At 54.3% G+C, this 20,072-nt stretch overlaps 1 protein-coding gene across 14 annotated transcripts in view; it reads right to left on the bottom strand.

Moving 5' to 3' along the window:
* Positions 1-6,488: 6,488 nt before the first annotated feature.
* CEP250 (centrosomal protein 250) overlaps positions 6,489-20,072 on the bottom strand; it is a 38,987-nt gene continuing 25,403 nt past the window's right edge. For all 14 annotated transcript variants that reach the window (XM_033433594.2, XM_004272774.4, XM_033433596.2 and 11 more), the window contains 11 exons: positions 19,930-20,068; positions 18,640-18,982; positions 17,670-17,791; positions 16,554-16,674; positions 15,399-15,520; positions 12,308-14,926; positions 10,571-10,684; positions 10,233-10,388; positions 9,687-9,788; positions 8,677-8,739; positions 6,489-7,122 (listed from right to left, as the gene is read on the bottom strand). In XM_033433594.2, the coding sequence (XP_033289485.2) occupies positions 6,859-7,122; positions 8,677-8,739; positions 9,687-9,788; positions 10,233-10,388; positions 10,571-10,684; positions 12,308-14,926; positions 15,399-15,520; positions 16,554-16,674; positions 17,670-17,791; positions 18,640-18,982; positions 19,930-20,068 (4,165 nt within the window). In that variant the 3' untranslated portion in view covers positions 6,489-6,858. The remainder of the gene's footprint in view (positions 7,123-8,676; positions 8,740-9,686; positions 9,789-10,232; positions 10,389-10,570; positions 10,685-12,307; positions 14,927-15,398; positions 15,521-16,553; positions 16,675-17,669; positions 17,792-18,639; positions 18,983-19,929; positions 20,069-20,072) is intronic.

Raw genomic sequence — 20,072 nt, forward strand, 5'->3', positions numbered from 1 at the left:
ATTTAAGCATCAAAAATAGCAACTGATGGGCTTCCCTGGTGGCGCAGTGGTTGAGAGTCCGCGTGCCGATGCAGGGGACACGGGTTCGTGCCCCGGTCCGGGAAGATCCCACATGCCGCGGAGCGGCTGGGCCCGTGAGCCATGGCCACTGGGCCTGCGCGTTCGGAGCCCGTGCTCTGCAACGGGAGAGGCCACAGCAGTGAGAGGCTCGTGTACTGCGGAAAAAAAAAAAAAAAAAAGCAACTGTCATGAATGAATCACAGTGAATATATAAAAATCCTTGGGTCCATAATGATACTCAAAGAGAAATAAAAACAATCGTTGGAGAAGACTGTTACATCAAACGAGGGCAGAGGGCAAGCATTTATCTTGCCTTCTTGGTAGAAACAGTAGTTCAAGGTAAGCAAAGAGCCTTAGTTAATGAGGGTTTTCAGTTGCTGGGTATCCAAAACAAATCCACTACATTTTTACTTTGGCTGCCCGACAAACACACATAACCTAACAAAATGTAAATATCCCTGGTACAGCTGAGAGCACATTTACCCGACTCCCTAAGGGCACTGAGATGCCGGGTGTCTGGCTCAGAACCAGAGTCCAAGAATCCCCAAAGGTGTGGGCAATGCAGCTACCTATCACCATCTTGTTCCAGATGCTGGGCCCATATGGCATTATATAAACACTATTTTGAGGAACAAAGTTACCCTCTACGAAAATAGAGTTTAAAAAATTGGAAAGGGGTTAAAAAAGAATGGGGTGGTGGGACTTTTTTGGCTTTCTAGTGGTTAAGACTCCGTGCTTCCACTGCAGGGGGCGTGGGCTCGATCCCTGGTTGGGGAACTAAGATCCCTCATGCTGCGTGGCGTGGCCAAAAAAAAAAAAAAAGGAATGGGGTAGGAAACTGCTGCCTTCTATTCTATTTTTTTTTTTTTTTTGGTGGTAGGCGGGCCTCTCACTGTTGTGGCCTCTCCCGTTGCGGAGTACAGGCTCTGGACACGCAGGCTCAGCGGCCATGGCTCACGGGCCCAGCCGCTCCGTGGCATGTGGGATCTTCTTGGACCGGGGCACGAACCCGTGTGCCTGCATCGGCAGGCGGACTCTCAGCCACTGCGCCACCAGGGAAGCCCCTGCCTTCTATTCTGTTTAATTTTTAACCATGTGCATGCAATTGTTTCATTTTAAATAAATGAAAATCTGGGGAATTCCCTGGCCGTCTAGTGGTTTGGGACTCAGCGCTTTCACTGAGAGCCCTAGGTTCGATCCCTGGTCAGGGAACTAAGATCCCTGCAAGCCTAAATGTGGCCTAAAAACAAAGCAAAACAAAAATACCTACCCGCCCCCCAAGTTTGGTTGGATAGAAATTTGCTTTTAAGTACATCACAAAGTTTTCTCGTAGGCTCTTTTCTCAAGAGGGGCCAAAAGGCTCTTCCTTTCCCCTGTCTGCCTCATGCTTAACAAGCCTGCATCGGGAATAGCTGGCATCCCTCTCAGAGATGCACCACACTAGCCTTGGCATGTAGTCTTGCCCTTTTCATTCCTGTCCCCATCATACTTGGTTTCTAAGCCCTCTCTCACCACCTGGGCTGAATGCCAAGTTGAAGGCGATCTTACCTACAAAGCCTCCATTCAGGAACTCACAATGTGACTTGTGTGGTGGGGTCCCTGATACAAATGGGCTGGCAGGAAGGACCCCATTGGGCATCAACCCCTTCTCCTCCAGGGAGGCCACAGGACACACCAAAAGGCACTTCTCGCCTCCCTCCCCTCATCCTCCAGCACAGCACCCTGTAGGGCTTAGCAGGTGGCTGGGGAGGTGAAGGGTGAAGTGCTATAAGGAGATGTGGTGAGGAGGGCTGAGGAAGTGATGGAGGCCACCAGGGCAGTGGGATGTTGGTGGAGGCTGTGACCACAGCTTCTTATTTTTTCCGGAGCCTGCTGTCCGAGTCAGCCTGCCACTTGCCCTGTGAGTTGTCCCACGGGACAGGAATGAAAGCTTAATGGTGGGTTTGAGGCTGGTGGGCTGCCTTGACACTCACCTGTGGCTGATGCTGCTGTTCTCAGAGCGGTCTTACCTGACCAGGCTAGCTGGCACAACTCCAAGAGCTGCCATTGCTCCCGGGACCCGCAGGTGCAGCCCTTGACGCCATGCACCCAGTGTAACCAATCGGCTCGACAAACACTTTGAAAGGGCCCTCAAGCCCTCTCTTCCTCCAAGATGTTTTGTGACACTTTCCCTGGCCTCATTACAAGTGGCCAGTCTCTTCCCAGCACCCAGGTCATGCTGTGAGTGTTTCTTTACGTCCAGGGTCTGTCTCCCCTGGAGACGAGCTCCTCCTTTCAGTGCGTGTCATGGAGCTTTGTGACACATAGATTTGATGAGTATTTGTCAGATGAATAAAAAGCTGGATTAGGAGCAGGGGGCAGCAACCAGTGCATCTGACCTCATCCACAGGGTTTCTCTATTTGCGGTCGGGTGGACAAGCTGAAGAGATGACCCCTTATGCAGGGAAGAGAGTTATAGCTTAAGGCTCCAGCACGACTTGCCGAGCATCACGCAACAGCAGAAGGTAAGGGAATTAGCCAGCTCGGATGTGAGCCTACTCTTGGCCAGCAACAAGCCTTAGACTCTTGGTAGGGTTGGAATATGCAGACACAGGAGAGGTAATGACAGGAAACCAAGACAGGAGGTGCAGGAGCGATGTATGGGTTACCAGGCACTGAAAAAACGCCTTCCCTGATTCCCTCACCCCACAAGTAGTAGTAATTAAGGAAGGACTAAACTTGAATACTAATTCTTACCGCTTTCTGCCTCCACACAAATGACCATGAGCTGGGAACAGCGAGCACCCGCTCTCAGATGGCCACGTCACAGCCTTTGCTCACGTCTCTCCTCTGACCCCTGACCCGTTCAACTTCTTGCCTCCAAGCCCTTCCACCTGTGCCAAGCTTCAGGCCCTATGAAGGCATTTAAAGAGCTGGGGGCATTAATGACAAAGGACTAAGAAGAAAGAGGTCATAATGTCCACTCCGTGACAGGCTACTGATGTGAGTCAGGTGAGCAACAGCAGGGCCGGGAGCACAGTCCTTTCTTCTCCGGAGAAGCCTCGCTCCTTGCCTTCGCCTCCGTCAGGGTCTAGGCAAACCGTGGTCTCAGGAGAGCAGGGGAGTAAACTGCAGGGCCCCAGACTTGAGACCCCTTGTTCTCTTTCTTCCTTCTCCCTTGCCTCCTTTCTCAGTGTGGTGAGCGGAGCGAAGCCTGAACGCCAGGACTGCGCAGAGGGATCTCATGGCTCGGGGCACACTGGTGGTCCCCGCTCCTTGCCCCTCCCTGCCTCTGCTCACCACTCCCCCGGCTCTTCAGGACTCAGCGTTTTCATATTGCTCAGTTGGTCCCTTCCTCAGCCCCGGGAGCAAGTGCGAGTAGGTGGTTCATGGGACAGGAGGTAGGAGGTGCAGTACTGCAGGGGGAACTGTTAAAGGCATCATCTGTCCTAAGATCGAACAACTGAACCAACTCACTGCCCCAGGGACCTGTCCCATGGGCTGAGATGAGGCCTGCATGTGAAGTCTCGGGCTGGAGGATGCCTTGCTGCTTTTGTGGGTGGGGTCTCCCCACCTCCACAGGTACTTCTGGAAGTTCTGCTGCTGGCCCCAGAGCATCTACATAGCCTGCCTGCATCAGCAGGGTGTCTACCTGGTTTGCCTAGCACTCCCGATGGGCCCTGCAGCTCCTGATGGAGTTAGAGACCACCCTGCTAGTCCCCGGGCGGGAAGCAGATGAGAAAAGGTATTAGGTTGCAATGTGGTGATTGTCGCTCTAACATGCAAAGCATGGAGGCTCTTTGAGCGAGCAGGGTGTCATACCCACCAGACCCAGCGCTCCCTGGGAACAAGAACGTTGCCCAGACTCTGACTCAGCTCTCGCCCCCTTCTGTTCTCAGGACTTTGGGGCCTGTAGCAGCCTCTATCAAAGCAGGAAAGAAGGCTGGAGGGAGGGGGAGGATTTGTGGATGGAGAAGACCTGCGTGCTCAGCTCTGACCTCCTTTCCCCCAGGTTCTGGAGATCAATCACACCACCCTCTGCTGTATCCGTGAGAACTGGCTGGATGGTCACAGACAGTGCCCATCCGCTGGATTCACTGCTCTGGTTATGGCCTGTTGCATGGGACAAAGAGAAGGAAATGGAGCTCTGGCCTGATGCCTTGGGGCAAGGTTGGGTCCTGCCTGGAAGACCCATATTCTTTCCTTCGTGCTTCTCCAATTCAGGTCTCTCTCTTTGGGTTTGGAGCTGATAAGAAGAGCAGTTGGCTCTGTTACTGGTGGGACCCTCCAAACAGCTGATCCTACTGTTGGTCAAAGAAAGTGTATTTTAGGAAGTTGGAGCAGAAAATCATCCACAAGCTAAGAATGTGAGAGCAAGAATGTAGTCTACACTTGAAGACTAACCCTGACCGATATCTGGTGGGGAGGGGAGGCCTTAGCCTGAGGTCTAGAGTGAGGGTGAGGGGCTACTGAGGGTTGGATGGGGAGTGAGGAGCAGATATAGTTTATTACTTAATGAAGACCTTGCTTGGCTGCCTCTACAACGCCTTTCATCTGCTGAAAGCTCTCTCCCTGCTCCCAGAAGGTGTGTGGGGCTTAAGGCCTTGGCTTGCAACCTACAGATAACAGAACTGAGAAGAAACTCCAAGGTAAACAACAGGGTCCCGCTCTCAGGCTCTAAGCTACAGAACCAGAGTTGGGGGACCAAAAAAGGTAAGGAGCCCAGAGAAATCTCGTTTGTCCCTGAGAACTCCTAGCATCGAAAAGGCCAGGTAAGGATTGAGCCACAGGGATGTGACTAGAGGCAGAGACCAGCTGGCATCTTGGGGGCCCCAGATTTAGCTCTGGGGGGTCTTAAACTGTTTTATACTAAGCATCTGTGCAGAGTCCCGTGCGTGGGCTTTGGAACCAAGCTCCAGCAGCTGTGAACAGCCCCCTACACACTCTGTGTGGTGTGACGAGGTATAATGGGGCCTGAGCTCCGGGTAAGTAGGTCTGGGGGACCGTGGTGCTGCTCCTAAACTCCCACATTCTTAGCCGGCCTTAGCTCCATCCCCATGCCTAGGTAAGAGGAATCACAGATTACGTTTGGAGGGCTGGAAGAAGGTCATGCCTGCTTCTTTATTTTATTTAAAAAATTTTTATTATCATTATTTTTTATTTATTTTTTGGCTGTGTTGGGTCTTCGTTGTTGCACACGGGCTTCTCGTTGTGGTGGCTTCTCTTGTTGCAGAGCACGGGCTCTAGGCACGCAGGCTTCTGTAGTTGTGGCTCACGTGCTTCGGTAGTTGTGGCTCACGGGCTCTAGGGCACAGGCTCAGTAGTTGTGGCACACGGGCTTAGCTGCTCCACGGCATGTGGGATCTTCCCTGACCAGGGATGGAACCTGTGTCCCCTGCATTGGCAGGCAGATTCTTATGCACTGTGCCACCAGGGAAGCCCTATATATATATTTTTAAATTAATTAATTAATTTAGGCTGCCCCGGGTCTTAGTTGTGGCATGCGGGATTTTTTTTTTTTTTTTTTAGTTGCAGCATGTGGGCTCATAGTTGCAGCAGACTTCTTAGTTGTGGCATGCATGTGGGATCTAGTTCCCCGACCAGGGATTGAACCTGGGCCCCCAGCATTGGGACTGCAGAGTCTTACCCACTGGACCTCCAGGGAAATCCCATGCCTGCTTCTTTAAAGAAAATTGTTCTCTCTTAGGCTTTGAGGAAGTTTCCAACAATAGGTCTTAAGCCTGTACACTGCCTAAACCAGGGCCAGGCCACAAGTGACAAGTCCTGCCACACTCCATCCTCCTTCCTGGCTTGACCTATGGCTGGACTACAGGGGGCCACAGTCGGTTGCAGCTGATATGCCCAGAAAGGGACACCCTGAGGCCTTTCACCCAGCGCAGAAGGGGAATGAAGCCAGATAGAACTTCTGAACTCAAGAGGCTGACTTTAGCCAAAAGCCAGCTCAGTGTTTTTGAAGTCCCCAGAACATGTTTTAAGTCAAGAACATATGATGGTTCATCATTATCCATGAGTTCAAATCTAGATCCCAAGGCCCTCCCTCCTCTCCCTCGTGACTCATTCCTCAGCGCAAACACACCCTGCTAAGGCCGACCAGTCTTCTCACCAGTATGCTTAGCAACCCTCCCAACTCCTCTCCAGCCACCAAGGGCCAGTTCATACCTTCCTGCCTCAGCCCCTGGAATTTCTACAGCACTTCTAGGCAGCACACACAACTGTCTCTGACTCATCTGCCTGTTATTGTCAGTTGGGCTCAAGCTTCCTGTGGGCAGGGGCTTTGTCTTGTGTATCTTCTGTAGCCCTTCTCTATCAGAATGCAGGTAGATGACAAATGCATGCCACCTGACAGGAATCTTCAGTGAATTCTTCCTTAATAGATGCCCTTGATGTATGGCTGTTGCCCAGCTACACAGTAGAGACAGCAGCAGAGAACAAATGCAAAGACCCAGGGTTTATTGCTGGAGGGGGAGGTGTCCGAGCGGGTGAGTGCTGGATGATGAGTTCTAGGCGAGAGGCAGCAGACGCCCCTTGGCCAGGGAAAGGCGCTCTCTGGGTGACCGCAGGCTGGCAGCAAGTGTGATGTGCCTCATTCCCATGTGAGTCAGGGCCTTCCCCCAGCCTTGCAGCTTTCCCTCCCTCTTCCGGGGAATGCCAGCTGACCTGGGGCTCCCAGGCTGGGTAACAGAGTCAGAATTTTCTTTGGCAAACAGCAGCTGTGTGGAGGGGCCACGACCCGCTCTACGGCCTTCTGTCTGTCTGTGTGCTCCCAGGCTGGCCCGTGTCCTGCTCTTGCTGCAGCTGCTACCTGGAGGTGCCTTGAGCAGTGCTGGGGCTGGGGCACAGCAGGACCGGCCCAGGGGATGTCAGGCTTTGAGTCAGGGACTCATCCAGCTTTCGGGTCTCGGCCTCCAGGACAGTGGCCTCTGGGGCCTGGGCCACGGCGAGGAGGGAGTGAGAGAGGCTGTGGTGCAGGCCCGCCAGCTCACGGCTCGTCTGCACTGAGCGGGCGATGTAGTCCTGCTTCTGCTTCCGCTCCAGGGCCAGCTGGGCTCGCAGCAGGGCCACCTGGGGGGCAGGAAAACCAAGAGGGTGAGAGCAGTGGAGGGCCTCGAAGCTGCCCCAACCCTTCCTGCTCGGCTCCTGTGGCTCCTGTCAGACCAGCGTTTGAATGAACACCTCACCCACGAATCTCCGGATGAGGCTTTACAGCATTTGGGGGAAGGGCTGCTGGCAATCGGAGAATCCAGTGATCGTCAACCCTGGCTGCACAGGAGACTCAGAGAGAGAGCTTAAAGAAACCAACCAGACTATTCACATGTTTACATGTAATAAAATGCCCAGATTGTAAGTACGTTTTGACCAATTTCATAACATACATACCATATATAACCACTATCTCAATCAAGATACAGGATGCTTTCATCCCTGCAGGAAGCTCCACCATGCCCCCTTTGGAAGGTTTTAAGAAATTTTCTGACTTAATTAGACAGGTGTGAGGCCTGAGCATCAGTATTTTTTTCAAAGCTCCCCAGGTGGTTCTAACGTGCAGCCAGGGTTGAGAATCACTGATTGATCCATTTCTCAAGATGAGTATACTGAGGGCCCCAGGAGGTGAAGTTTTTGGGAGGTCAGGGCACATCCAGGACTAGGGTGGGGCAACAGATGCTCCTAGGGTGCAAAATTTAAGGAGGAGCTCCAGGTCAACAGTGAGGCCTGTCTTGCCTCCCCCTAGTCTGGGCCCTGTCTCAGCAATTGCTTTGTGTGAGTTTAAGAGAATTCAAAGTAATAGCTTAGGGTTTCCCTGGTGGCGCAGTGGTTGAAAGTCCGCCTGCCGATGCAGGGGACACGGGTTCGTGCCCCGGTCCGGGAAGATCCCACGTGCCACGGAGCGGCTGGGCCCGTGAGCCATGGTCGCTGAGCCTGTGCGTCCGGAGCCTGTGCTCCCCAATGGGAGAGGCCACAACAGTGAGAGGCCCGCGTACCGCAAAAAAAAAAAAAAAAAAAAAAAAAAGTAATAGCTTAGGTCTAGCTGTATAGTCAGGGCCTGCCAGTAGTGACTACTGATTTCTGAAACAGGCTCAGAAATCAAAACTCCACAGTTCTAATTACTCCTGGGCCTTGAAAGACAGGGTGAACCTTTAGGGGAGGCCTAAGAGGCAAGAAGGCACTTTATACAGTTCCCCTGAGCTTGACCTGAGCTCTAGGGTATGGATCCTGGCGCTGGTGCCAGGCAACTCTGCCTGGTGTGCTGGGTGCACGTGAGGGCAGAGGAGGCCAGGATGCTTCTGCTTGCTTTAGTCTGTCCTCTTAAAATCTTCATCTGCTCCTCTGCCTTTCCCTTTTCTTTCCTAAGTAGGAGGTCTGGGGCCTGGAATGTGCTTTCTTCCCCAGTCCCACCCTAAGCACGTGGGAGGTTAAGTCCACTCAGTGTGGGAGATGGAGTTGAGACGGGGCTCTGCCTGCCTCCCACAAGGACTGAAGTTCTCTAGGCAGGAACTATTTCCCCTCTCCCTGCTGGAGGTGCACAAAGGGCCAAGCACATAGCAGACACCAAAGCCTTGCTGCCTGAGTGCAAGGGAGGGAAAAGGGGCTTAGAAAACGGATCCTTCCAGAACGTACCTCTTTCTGCAGTTCAGCCATGTGCCTGGCATCTGAGGAGCCCTTCTGTCCTCCTCTTCCATCCTGTGGAAGACAAATGCCATTCCTGTTGGAACAGGCCTTCCACCGGAGTTCGTGCAGGCCTCCTCACAATCCTGGGGACCAGGGCAAGGGCTATGGGCCAGAAGTGCCTGAACTCAGATTGAACTCTCTGGGGCACCATGGCCCTGGGGCAAGGAGAAGCCCCAGAGGGCCCAAACCAACGCAATGGAGACCTGAGGCCAAATGTCCCAAAGGCTTGTATGGGACTGGCTTCTTTGAGGTACCTCTTCATTTAAAGTTCAGCACACACCTGCTTCGTGCTAGCCCTGGTCCGTGAGCTAAGGATGCAGAGGGGAAGTAAGACAAGGGGCCTGTCCCTTGGGAAGCTTTCCTTGAAGGAAGGGGGATGGAGGGTTAGGAGGTGCTCAGACACCAGAAACAGTCCCTACCTGCCAGGCCCCAAGGCTGTCTACTGACAGGCATAACTCAACTAAAAGAGTGCTGGTTTGTGGTGTCTTCCCCCAGATCCTTCTGGCCCCAGGAACTACCCTGGACCCATATCTTGTAAATTCAGTATTGCAAAGGGCAAGGAAGTCTAAGAGGTCCACGAAGCTGCTATCAAGCTCCTAGGAACATCCAGGTCTGGCAAGCACCACCCGACACCTACATGCAGGGAGAGACCAGAAGCCCCAGGAGGCCTGCTCCTGGGAGCCTGAAGCACTGGTCGGGGGGCAGGTGGACTGTGTATCAGTGAAGGCTGGGTTCCTCAGAAAGCAGGGCTGACTCCAGCCCCGCCCACTGATGTTGGGCCTCCTTTCCGGGTCAGGGACAGTGCTGGGTGGGGCAGAGCCCGGTCAGGAGGGGCCCTACAGACTGGCTGGAGTGGCTCCTCCCCTTGCAAGGGGAGCCTGGGATACGCACTGCAGAGGGCTGTTTCTAGTGGCTGGGTTTGGGCTCTCCTGAGGCTGCAGTCGATGAAACAGACAAACCTGCTGGGTGGGTGACGGGGCCGTGGCTTCACCGCTCTCCAGGACGCCCGCCCGCGATGCTCGCAGGGAATCCCTCTTCAGTTTCCTCCGCTCTCGCTCCACCTGCCGAGATGCGAGTGAGAAGTCAGGGCTGGGCTTGGCTCTGGGTCTGGAGCAGAGCCGCCTTTTCTGAGAGGAGGCCGGTGTGAGGGTGGGGCAAGTATAACGGGCCAGCAGCCGTGGGAAGCTGAACTGGGCTGAGGAGAGCACTTGCTGAGGCAGCCCTGAGTGCAAAGTGCTGCTGCGGCAGAGGAGGTGGGGCCGGCCTCCTCAGCCTTTGAAGCAGGGCCAGCAAACCTTTTCTGTAGTATTTTAGGCGCTGTGGGCCATTCGATCTGTGTCACAACTACTGCAGTGTCTCCAAACAGCTTTATTTTCAGAAACGGGCAGTGGGCTGAATTTGGCCCCTGGGCTATAGTTTACTAACCCCTTCTCTGGGGGCTGCATGAGAAGTGGAGATGCATGCCCAGCGGACCGGGGAGGGAGCTGAGGACAGGAGTCCCCCACCTGCTCCAGGGTGGTCCGCAGCTGGGCATTGTGGTGCTGCAGTCGGCTTCGGTCAACCTCCAGCCGCGCCACCGCTCGCTGCAGGTGTTCAAGCCTCTGCTCCCAGAGCTGCTTCTCCTCCACCTCAGGACTCGGCTCAGTCTTCGCTCCCGAGACCTGAAGGAGAGACCTGTCCGTCTCAGCCGGGCAGCCCCTCAGACAGGTGGGGAACAGATAGAGGGCAAAGGACTAACTTGGCAGGTCTGGGCTTCAGGGACCCAATTCCCAGGGGAAGGGGACAAGCCCCTGGACAGGCGCTCCCTCCTGGGCCATCTGTTCCCACCAGGCCCCCAGCTCACCTCTCCCAGCTGGGCGCCGGGGTCTCCTCTGGGCCCCCGTTCTGCTCGGCTGGTCAGGCCTGGGTTGTGGAGTCGCTCCTTCTCCAGAGCTTGTCTGCTGAGCTCCAACTCATCCTGGGGTGAGTCACACCATTATGGCCTCATATCAAGACCCACTCCACACTCCGTCCTCAACAATTTTCTCATCAGGTTATAGTCTTACTTTTCCTGGCTTCTCTGAGCTATTCTAGTGGATAACTTTCATTTTACAGGTGGATAACACTAAGGAGCAGAGAGGGATCTTCCCAAGGATACATGGTGGACTAGGACTAAAACCTGTCTCATTTTATTTATTTATTTTATTTTTATTTTTATTTTTTTGGCCGCACCGCATGGCTTGTGGGATCTTAGTTCCCCGACCAGGGATTGAACCAGGGCCACGGCAGTGAGACCCTAACCACTAGGCCACCAGGGAACTCCCGTTTTAGATCTCCCCTAAGCTAAGTGACAATTGGGAGCACTAGGTGTTGTGGAAAGAGCATGGACCCAGGAATCACATAGAGCCGGGTATTGTGTCATCGCGTATTTGCTATATGACCTGGGTAAAGGTATGAGCTCTTTCCAAACCCCAATTACCTCGTTTGTAAAATGACCACAGTGAGGACTTCCCTGGTGGTCCAGTGGTTAAGACTCCGCACTCCCAATGCAGGGGGCGTGGGTTTGATCCCTGGTCAGGGAACTAAGATCCCACATGCTGGGAGGCGTGGCCACACACACACACACACACACACACACACACACACACACAAAAAGACCACGTGAAGCTTAGATTAAGCCTCTGGGATTAAACCCCTTTAGATAAATGGGAAGACTAGTGCTAGATATTTTCTAGGCACCCTAGGGTTCATAAATGGTAAAGGTCAAGAGGACAGACAGAGAAGAGGAACGGAAGGTACACGTGTGGGTGGAGGCTGTCTGGGAGAGAGGAGCTTAGTAGTACGAGGCCAGCCTGCTTAGGTCTAACCCTAGTTCTGCCCTTTACTAGCTGGATGACCTTGGACAGGTTACTTAACCTCTCTTAACTGCCGTTCCTCAACTATAAAATGAAGATAATAACCATTCCTACTTCTCTCCTGGTCAGTCTCCCCAGGTCTACAGTTGCTCCCCCGGCAGCCTGAGCCATCTTTCTGAACTATATACCTGATCGTGTCACTCCCCTGCCCCAAACCCTTCATCCACTTCGCACTGGTCACCCAGGTCCTTAACATGCTGACAAGCCCTAAATGATGGCCCCCTGCTGTCCTCTCTTCTCTTGCCAGAGCCTCTTCTCTGTCCCTGGCAGTCTGAACTCCCTCACAGATACTCCACGCTCTCTTTCCTCCTTCTTCCTCTCCCTCCCTCAACCTGTGCTTGGCTCTTTCCTTACTGGTCCCTTCAGATCTAATCTTAAACACCACTTCTACCAGGAAAGGTGGGGTGGTCCCTCCGGTATGCTCAGAGCATACGAAACTTCACGTGTCAGGCACCAACCCTAATTAGGCACTGCATTATAACTGCTTTTCCACTAGACCATCAGCTCTAGGAGGGCAGGGACTGTGGATGCCACATCTTCCCCCACCGCACTAGCACAGTAACCTGGATTCCACTCTGTTGAGGTGCTCGTGACCTCAGCTTTCTTACACCCTGAGGTGCAGGCAGCCCCGGAGCCCAGGCAGACCGGGCTCTGCCCCAGCCCTTCCCACCCACGGGGTGACTCACCTGCAGCCTCTGCTGTTCCGAGTCCCGCTCCCGGACAGAGGCTTGCAGGAACAGGGCTATCTCCTGCAGACTGCTGACGCTGGCCTTGCTCTGGGCCAGGGACAGTGCCAGGTCCTGGGCCTTCTCCCTCCACTCGATCTCTCTGGCCTCTGTCTGCCTCAGGGCCACCTGTAGTCGCTCCAGCTCCCGCTGCAGCCTGGGACCTGAGGAATCAAGTGTGGGAGACGGCTCCTCTCCTGGGGAGGCTCTGTGGCTGGGGGGTGAGTCCTCCAGACCCTTCCTTGGCCGGGCCTCCCTCAGCTCCAGGATCTCCTCTTCCTTTTGGGCTAGAGTCCACCGTAGCTGCCTTAGGCTCTCACGAAGGCCCCTCGTCTCTTCCTCTTCTCTCTCGTGCCTTGGCTCCTGCTTCTCTTGGGTCACATCCTCTAGGCCCCGCTGGGCCAGAGCCTTCTCCAGCAGCTGTCCCTGCCTCCTCTGGTGTCTCAGCTCTTCATCCCTCTGGGCAAGTGCCTCCTGGAGCTGCCGCACGGCCTCCTGGTGTCGGAGGTCCTGGTCCTCGATCTCACCTTCCCGCTTCCTCAGGGCCTCCTCCAGCTGCCGGGATTGTGCCTGGCAGGAGTCCAGGGCAGCCTGCAAGGTGGCCGTGCTGGCCTCCAGGCTGCGGCTCAGCTCCGCCTGCCCAAGGAGATGCTGCTCTTTCTCCTGCAGGGTGGCCTGAGCCTTGCTGAGGGCCTTCTGCAGAGCCTCAGCCTGGACCCTGGCAGCCTCCTCCCGACACTGGGAGGACTGGCCATCTGCCCGGAGGGCCTCCCGCTCCCGGTCCCGTTCCTGGAGCATCACCTCTGCCTGCAGCCAGCTGTCCCGCAGGGTCCTGGCCTCCGCCTCATGCTCCTGGGCCTGTGCGGCGCACTGTTGCTGGAGGGCCAGCAGAGCCTTCTCCTGCTCCCGAGACTCAGCCCTTAGGTCACCCAGCACCTCCTCCAGGGCCTGGACCCGCTGTCTCTCCACTGCCAGCTCTTCCTGGAGCCTCTGCGCGTGTTCCTTGTGGCCCTCCAGCTCAGCCTGGCACTCCTGCAGTGTGGCGTGGGCCTGCTCCAGAGCTTGCCGCAGCGAGCCCGCCTGTTCCTTCACGCTCTCCTCCCGGCCCTGGGCCTGCTGCTGCTGCTGGTGCTGCAGGGCCTCGAGCTCCCGGGCACCCTGGGCCAGGGCCCTCTGGGCCTCGTCCAGCCGACCCTGAAGTGCCTGCTCTTTCAGCTCCCCCTGCTCCCTGGCTTCCTGCAGGTGCCGCTGCAGGACCACTATCTCCTGCTCCTGCTGGGTCAGGAGTAGGCTGGTCTCCCCCACCTTCCTGTGTAGGCCCTGGAGCTGCTGCTCCAGCTGGTCCTTGTGCTCCTGAAGCTCCTGGATATGCTCCTGCTGGCATTCCAACTCCTTCTCCTTATCGCGCAGGATCAGCTTCATGTGCTCCAGGCTCCCTCGCTGAGCTTTACTCTGGCCCTTCCCTTCCTCTGCCCGCTCCTGCATCAGCTGCCTCTGAGAGGCCAGCTCCCGGCCCCGTTCTCTCAAGGACAGCTTGATCTGCTCCAGGTCCTCCTCCAGGATCTTGGTCTGCAGGGTCCTCTGATCTTCCAGGACCTGAATCCTTTCCTTCAGCAGCACCATGTCCTGCTCCCTCCTCTCCAGGTCCTGAGTCAGATGCTCTTTCTGCCTCTGCAGCTCCTTGATCTGGTCTTGCTGGGACGTCAGCTCCTGGTCCTTCTCCTGGAGTTCTCTTGCCAGGAGGGTGCTCTGGCTCTCCAGCTCCTGGATCTGGCTGCCCTGCACCTGCAGCTCCTGGCTCCTCTCCTCCAGGTCCAGTGTAAGGTGGGTCAGAGCCACCCTCTGCATTTCCCTCTGGCCCTCCAGCTCCTCGATCGCCTTTTGCTGGCATTCCACTTTGTGGTGGTGTTCCTCTAGGTCCAGGGCCAGGCGTTCCATTGTAACCAGCTGCTTCTTCAGGTCCTCAATCTGTCCTTTCTGGGACTCAATCACTTGGGCCTTCTTCTCAAGTTCCAGAAGCTGATGCTCCAAGATGTTCCTCTGCGCCTCCTGGTCCTTCTCAAGCTCCTTGATCTGCTCCCGCTGCAGAGTCAGCTTCTGCTCTTGCTCCTGGACGGCCACGGGGAGATGCTCTAGAACAGACCTACACTCCTCCAGCTCCCGGATCTGTTCTCGCTGCAGATCCACCTCTTGGGTCCTCTTCTTCAGGTCCAGGGACAGCACTTCCAAAGCAGCCTTTTGCATTTCCCATTGCTTCTCCAGCACCTGGATTTTTCCCTGCAGAGTCTCCACCTCCTCTTCTCTTTCAGACAGGGTCTGGGCCAGGCGAGCCAGATTCTCCTGCAAAGCCTTCCCCTGGGCCACCTTCAGCTTGCCCTGCTCCTGCAGGGCCTGGGCTCGCTCGCGCTCACTCTCCACCTCCTCGTTTTTCAGTTTCAGTGCTGAGCGCACAGTTCTCAGGTCTTCCTCCAGGACCCCAGCAGCGCTTGCCTGAGCCCTGGCTTCTGCCACAGATGCTTGGAGATGTTCCACCTGGGCAGTCAGGTTCTCCTTGGCTGCCTGCAGTAACTCTCGCTCATTCTGAAAACAAGATGCAAAACCACCTTAAACTATACTTCCCTGAAACTGTCACTCCAACACAGGCCCTTCCTTTCCTTCCTCTGCAGCACCAGCATTGTCAAGGATTTGGGCAAAAGGAACTGGGTGTTCCACTTAGGCTGATACTGTAAAAGAATATCCCTACCCTACCCCGGGCTCTGCTGTGCTCAGAGGGGAAAAACTGTTGCAAATGAGTCATCCCAGACTCTAGTCCTTCAGGGAAAGGGACAAAAATCTCAACCTCAATTCAGAAAAAGTAATTAAAGGAGGATTCACTAGGGCCTTAATAATGGCCCTCAGGGATGTGGGGAGAGCCAGAGAAACAGAGACACTGCTGAAGGAAGCTGGGCACTACATATGGATGGGGTATGACCATGGGCCAGGATGGGCTCGATCCTGGGCCCTGAGGGACTACTCCTGAAGCAACCCCTCCCTCAAACCAGAAACACCTTACCTGGGCTTCTATTCCCTGGAGCTCTGCTTGCCGTAGGCGACTCTGGAAGGATGTCACCGTTTCACGCAGCTCCCTCAGCTCAGATTCTAGGGAGTTCTGTTTTCCTTCCCACTTGGATTTCTCTTTGGGAAGACAGGTAGTGGAGGAAGAACCATGATTGGAGGAAAGGAGGGACGTAGAGGCAGATGGAAGATGGGGAATAGAATCAAAGGAGGAAAAGGCCAAGAAGGAGAGAATTACACCCAGTTTCATAGAGGCATCACCCGTCTGCCAGCTGCTCCTGTCTGTCTAGGCTCCCTGCTGCTTCCGGACTCGTGTCTGCATCTGCTGCCCAGCTCCAGCAGTGCCTGACAATCATCCCAACACTTCCCATCCCGATCACAGATTCTCAACCTTGGATTCCAGACAGGGTTGAGCTAGATGATGTTGGAGGTCCTTTCCAGTCCCTAAGTCTATGATTTTGCAGAGGTTCCTAGAGACCAGGGGTGCTCTGCTGGGTACCCTCCATTTCTGCAAAATGCACCAGAACCCAACTGTATGTGTGTGGCTCTCAGGGAGCCGTTTGGGATAATTTTAAGACCCAGACCGACTCCCCACGTTGTCTTCTTCCCTTCTACAGTTGAGCCTTGAGTCGCAAGACCCTCCCCTCTCCTTTCCTTTCCTAGTAGTCACCACCCTTCCTAGCCCTTGGCTGTGGCACAGATAGCTTCTCCCCAGATTTCCCCGCTTCCTATCTCCCAAACAAGCCCATAATCCTTCTGCTGTCAAAGGTTAATCATTTGAGAACATAGTTGGAGATAACAAAATAAGTAACACTGATAAATGATGAAAGACATAGAATTTTACAGTGTTCTTATAGACCTGACCTTAGGGTGCCAGTTTTTAAATCTTCACAGAAAAAACAGAAGCCTAGCTAGCAACTTCCCTCAGTTCACCAAATCTGTTCCTCCTAATCCCTTCTTCCAGGACGGCTCTCAAAGGCCAAGCAAAGTACACAAAATAGTTCACGGGGGGGTCATCGCCCCTTTGGAGACGCCTCTAGGTAAATCTCACAGTTGTGGGTAAGCAGTGGCTCCCGGGCCTGATCCCGCCCCACTGGGCTTCCTGCCTTTCCTTTCTTCTGCCCCAAACCCACCCCTGCCTTAAGCTTCTCACCTTCCTGGTTCTGGGAGAGCTGTCTCTGCAGAGCCTGCAACTCTGTGTGGATCTGGTTCTTCTCAGCCTCTGTATCAGTGAGACGCTGTTCCAGCTTCCGGGCCTGATCCCTCAGATCATCCTGGGAAAGAAAGGGTGTGGAACTCAAGTTCCTCATCTTCCAAAAAGCCGCCCCAGTTCAGGGCCCGATCCCTCTCTTCCCTCAGCCTGTCAGGGTCTGCCATCACGGACCTACTCTCAGATTGCTGGGTTATTTACCTCTGAACTCATGTGCATTTGGCTCCTGGAAGGGGTGACAGGCTCTGCTCCAAATGGCTGGAGCCTAGGGTTCCCCTTCTGACTCGTCTGTCTTTGAAACAGAACTCCTGCTGAAGTCTTAGCCCGGGATCATCTCTCCTCTCCTCAAACTCCTACTTCAAAGCTTAGCTCAAAGGTCACTGCTTCCCTCCTTCTGACCCCCCCAATTGTCCCTTCCTCCTATTATTATCATGTACATCTGTTATTGATCCAATTATTTCTATCAGTTCTGCTTTATCTTAGGATGCAGCCTGGTTGCTCAGCCCTGTCACAAGTCTTCTTGAGGGCAGAGAGCAGGTCTTTCTCCTTTTTGTATCCCTAGCTCAGAGCGGCTGGCATATATATAGGTGACACTCAATTTTTACTGACTGATGGGTTCACTGTGAGGTGGAATTTGGGGGACATTTAGTTCAGTCTTAGGCCTAGAATGTTCCTATAAATGGCAACCTCAAACCTCAGCGATCCCCAATTTGTCAGGTGTTTCTTGGAGGTCTTGACACCAAGAACAATTCATGGCTGAGAGGAAAATGATGCAAAACGGTATCACAGGTCTATACAGAGTATCACGTTTTACAGGGCTCACTCGAGTCCCTCACTCATTTATTCCTCACAGCCCTGTGAGGCAGGCACGATTTGCCCTACTTTACTAGTGAAACCAAGGCCCAGGACGTCAAATGCTTTATTCACAGTTGCCGGGTAGTAAGTGACAGAGGTGGTACTCATCCCAACTTTACGTCAGAAATAAAACAGGTCAAAGTGCTTCACAAGTCTTTTTCGGCGTAGGTGAAGAGCCTGAGGAAGGAGAACAGAGACACATACCCGGGCCCGCTGCGTCTTCCACAGGTCTTGGTGAAGCTTCTGGAGGGCAGACGCTACCGCCTCAGCTGAAAGAGCCGTCTGCAGGGGCCATCTCTTAAAGAGGATCCTAGCTCCATTCTGGTCTGAAAAAATGAGGAAACACCTCCTGACCTGGCTGCACTATGAAAAGAAACAGCCATACCTCCCAGACCTGGCCTTGGCCTTCCCACCCATCCCTCTTCTCCTCAAAGAACCCCTTCTCAGCAGTTTGTTCATCATGCCCTGTCTGCATACCTACGTGCCAGGCACTGTGATGTGCATTAGAAAATGCTATCATCTGTTAGGCATTTAATAAGTGCCAGGAACTGTGTGAACGATTTTATTTGTCATCTCATTAACTCCTTAAAAAACTCCCAAGAGGTAAGTACTTCTTCTAAAAAAATATATATTTATTTTTGGCTGCGTTGGGTCTTCGTTGCTGTGCTCGGGCTTCCTGTAGTTGCGGATGGAGGGGGCTGCTCTTCGTTGCAGTGTGCGGGCTTCTCATTGCGGTGGCTTCTCTTGTTGCGGAGCACGGGCTCTAGGCTCATGGGCTTCAGTAGTTGTGGCACATGGGCTCAGTAAGTGTGGTGCACGGGCTTAGTTGCTCCATGGCATGTGGGATCTTCCTGGACCAGGGATCGAACCCGTGTCCCCTGCATTGGCAGGCGGATTCTCAACCACTGCGCCACCAGGGAAGTCCCGGTAAGTACTTTTAACACCCTCATTTTATAGTTGAGAAAATCAAATTCAAAGAGAAGAGGTGACTTGCCCAAGGACACACATCTAGCAAATGGCCGAGCTGGGGTTCAAACTCTGACTGAATTAATCCCAGAGTCTGTGGCCTTGGCCTTGATGAGTATTGCCTAAGGAACTGCATTCCCTTCCCTTCTCCCCTGGGAGCTAGGCCTGGCTTTGACCAAAGAACTGAGTTCCTGAGTGGCTGCCTCACCTGGCTCAGGGCCCCAGAGGGAGGAAGCCGAGTCTCCCCCACCACTCAGCTCAAGCCCCCTCTCATAAGGAGACCCCAGGGCCTGCTGCAAGACAGAACAGAGGCTGGCCAGCTGGACCTGGGCCTGGTGCCCAGGCTGCTGTCCCGCTGCCAGGGCATCCAGGTGGCTCTCCGTGCTGCGCAGTCGCAGCTGTAGTTGGGCTGCCTTGGTTTCCTGGGCCCACAAGGAAGCTTGTAGCTGCTGTTCTGTTACTCGAGCTGCCTCTAGCTCCTCCAGCAGCTGTGCTTCCTGGGCCAGAAAGTCAGCCTCCTTTTCCTTCACCTCCTGCTTCAGTAATTCCACCTGCCAGAGAGGAAGTATGGTCACTCTGAGCAGGGAATGGATACCCTCTCCCCAGACCCTCCCGGGCCTGACCCCACTCAATCCCTGTGCAAACCTTGACTGGAGCTGGGAGGATTTCAGTAGGCTCAGCTCTCCAGCAGGAAGGGAAGGCTCCGGAATGAGTGTAACCCTAGGTTTAACCTACATGCCCACCTACGGACTCCTGACACATGGGCCTGGGCTATGCAAATGGGCTTTGGCCCTGGTCCCCCTGGCAACTATGCCAGCTCCCTGCTATGATTAGAAATCTGCCTGAAACACTGACACTGAGCCTAAAAAGACCAGTCACGATAATAATGGCTACCATTTATTGAATGCTTACTGTGTTCCTGACACTTTATATATTCCTATAATGATTAAGAATTATCATCCTTGTTTTATGGTTGAATTAAGTGATGTTCGCACAACCAGGAAGCAGTAGAGCTGGGAGTCACACCCAGGATCGTCTAACAGGCAGACCTGGGTCCTCATCTGCCACAGTCTACGTCTAGCTCTCACTTCCTCATTATTCTCCTCCCAGTTCCATCTTTCCTCTGTGCACAAGGTCTGGGGTCCTGCTGTGAGCAGACTGGGTCCCTGGAAGCAAGAGGCTGCCGCTGACCCCGTCTGGAGTAATACTTGTTCCCCCTGCTGTGTCTTGCCAGGCAGACCAGGCACACTTGGCAGCGGCTGGGCTTGAACCAGGCCTGTGTGAGCTCTGCCCCTCTGGGCACTGTGTTCTGGGCCATCAGGTTCCCCACAGGGTCCGTTCTCAACTCTGGGTCAGGTTCCCAAGCCCCACCCAGCCCGGTCCTGGCTTCCCCCTCCTGCCAGGGCTGCTGAGGTCTCAGCGTGACTGAGCAATCACCTGCCGACTCCAGAAGGAGGTTTCCACCAAGGAAGAGGGCTCTTAGTGGGGTGGGAAATACCTGGGCGCTGAGCTCTTTCTGCCCTGCCTGGGCCTCCTGCATGTCCTGGCGCAAGGAGCTCAGCTCTTGCTGTCGAACAGAGTCAGCCTCTTGTAAAACAAGGAGTCTCTGTTCCTTTTCCACCAGCGACAGAGTCAGGCTAA

This window comes from Orcinus orca, chromosome 16 (genome assembly GCF_937001465.1).
Source record: "Orcinus orca chromosome 16, mOrcOrc1.1, whole genome shotgun sequence".
Lineage (NCBI taxonomy): Eukaryota > Metazoa > Chordata > Mammalia > Artiodactyla > Delphinidae > Orcinus > Orcinus orca.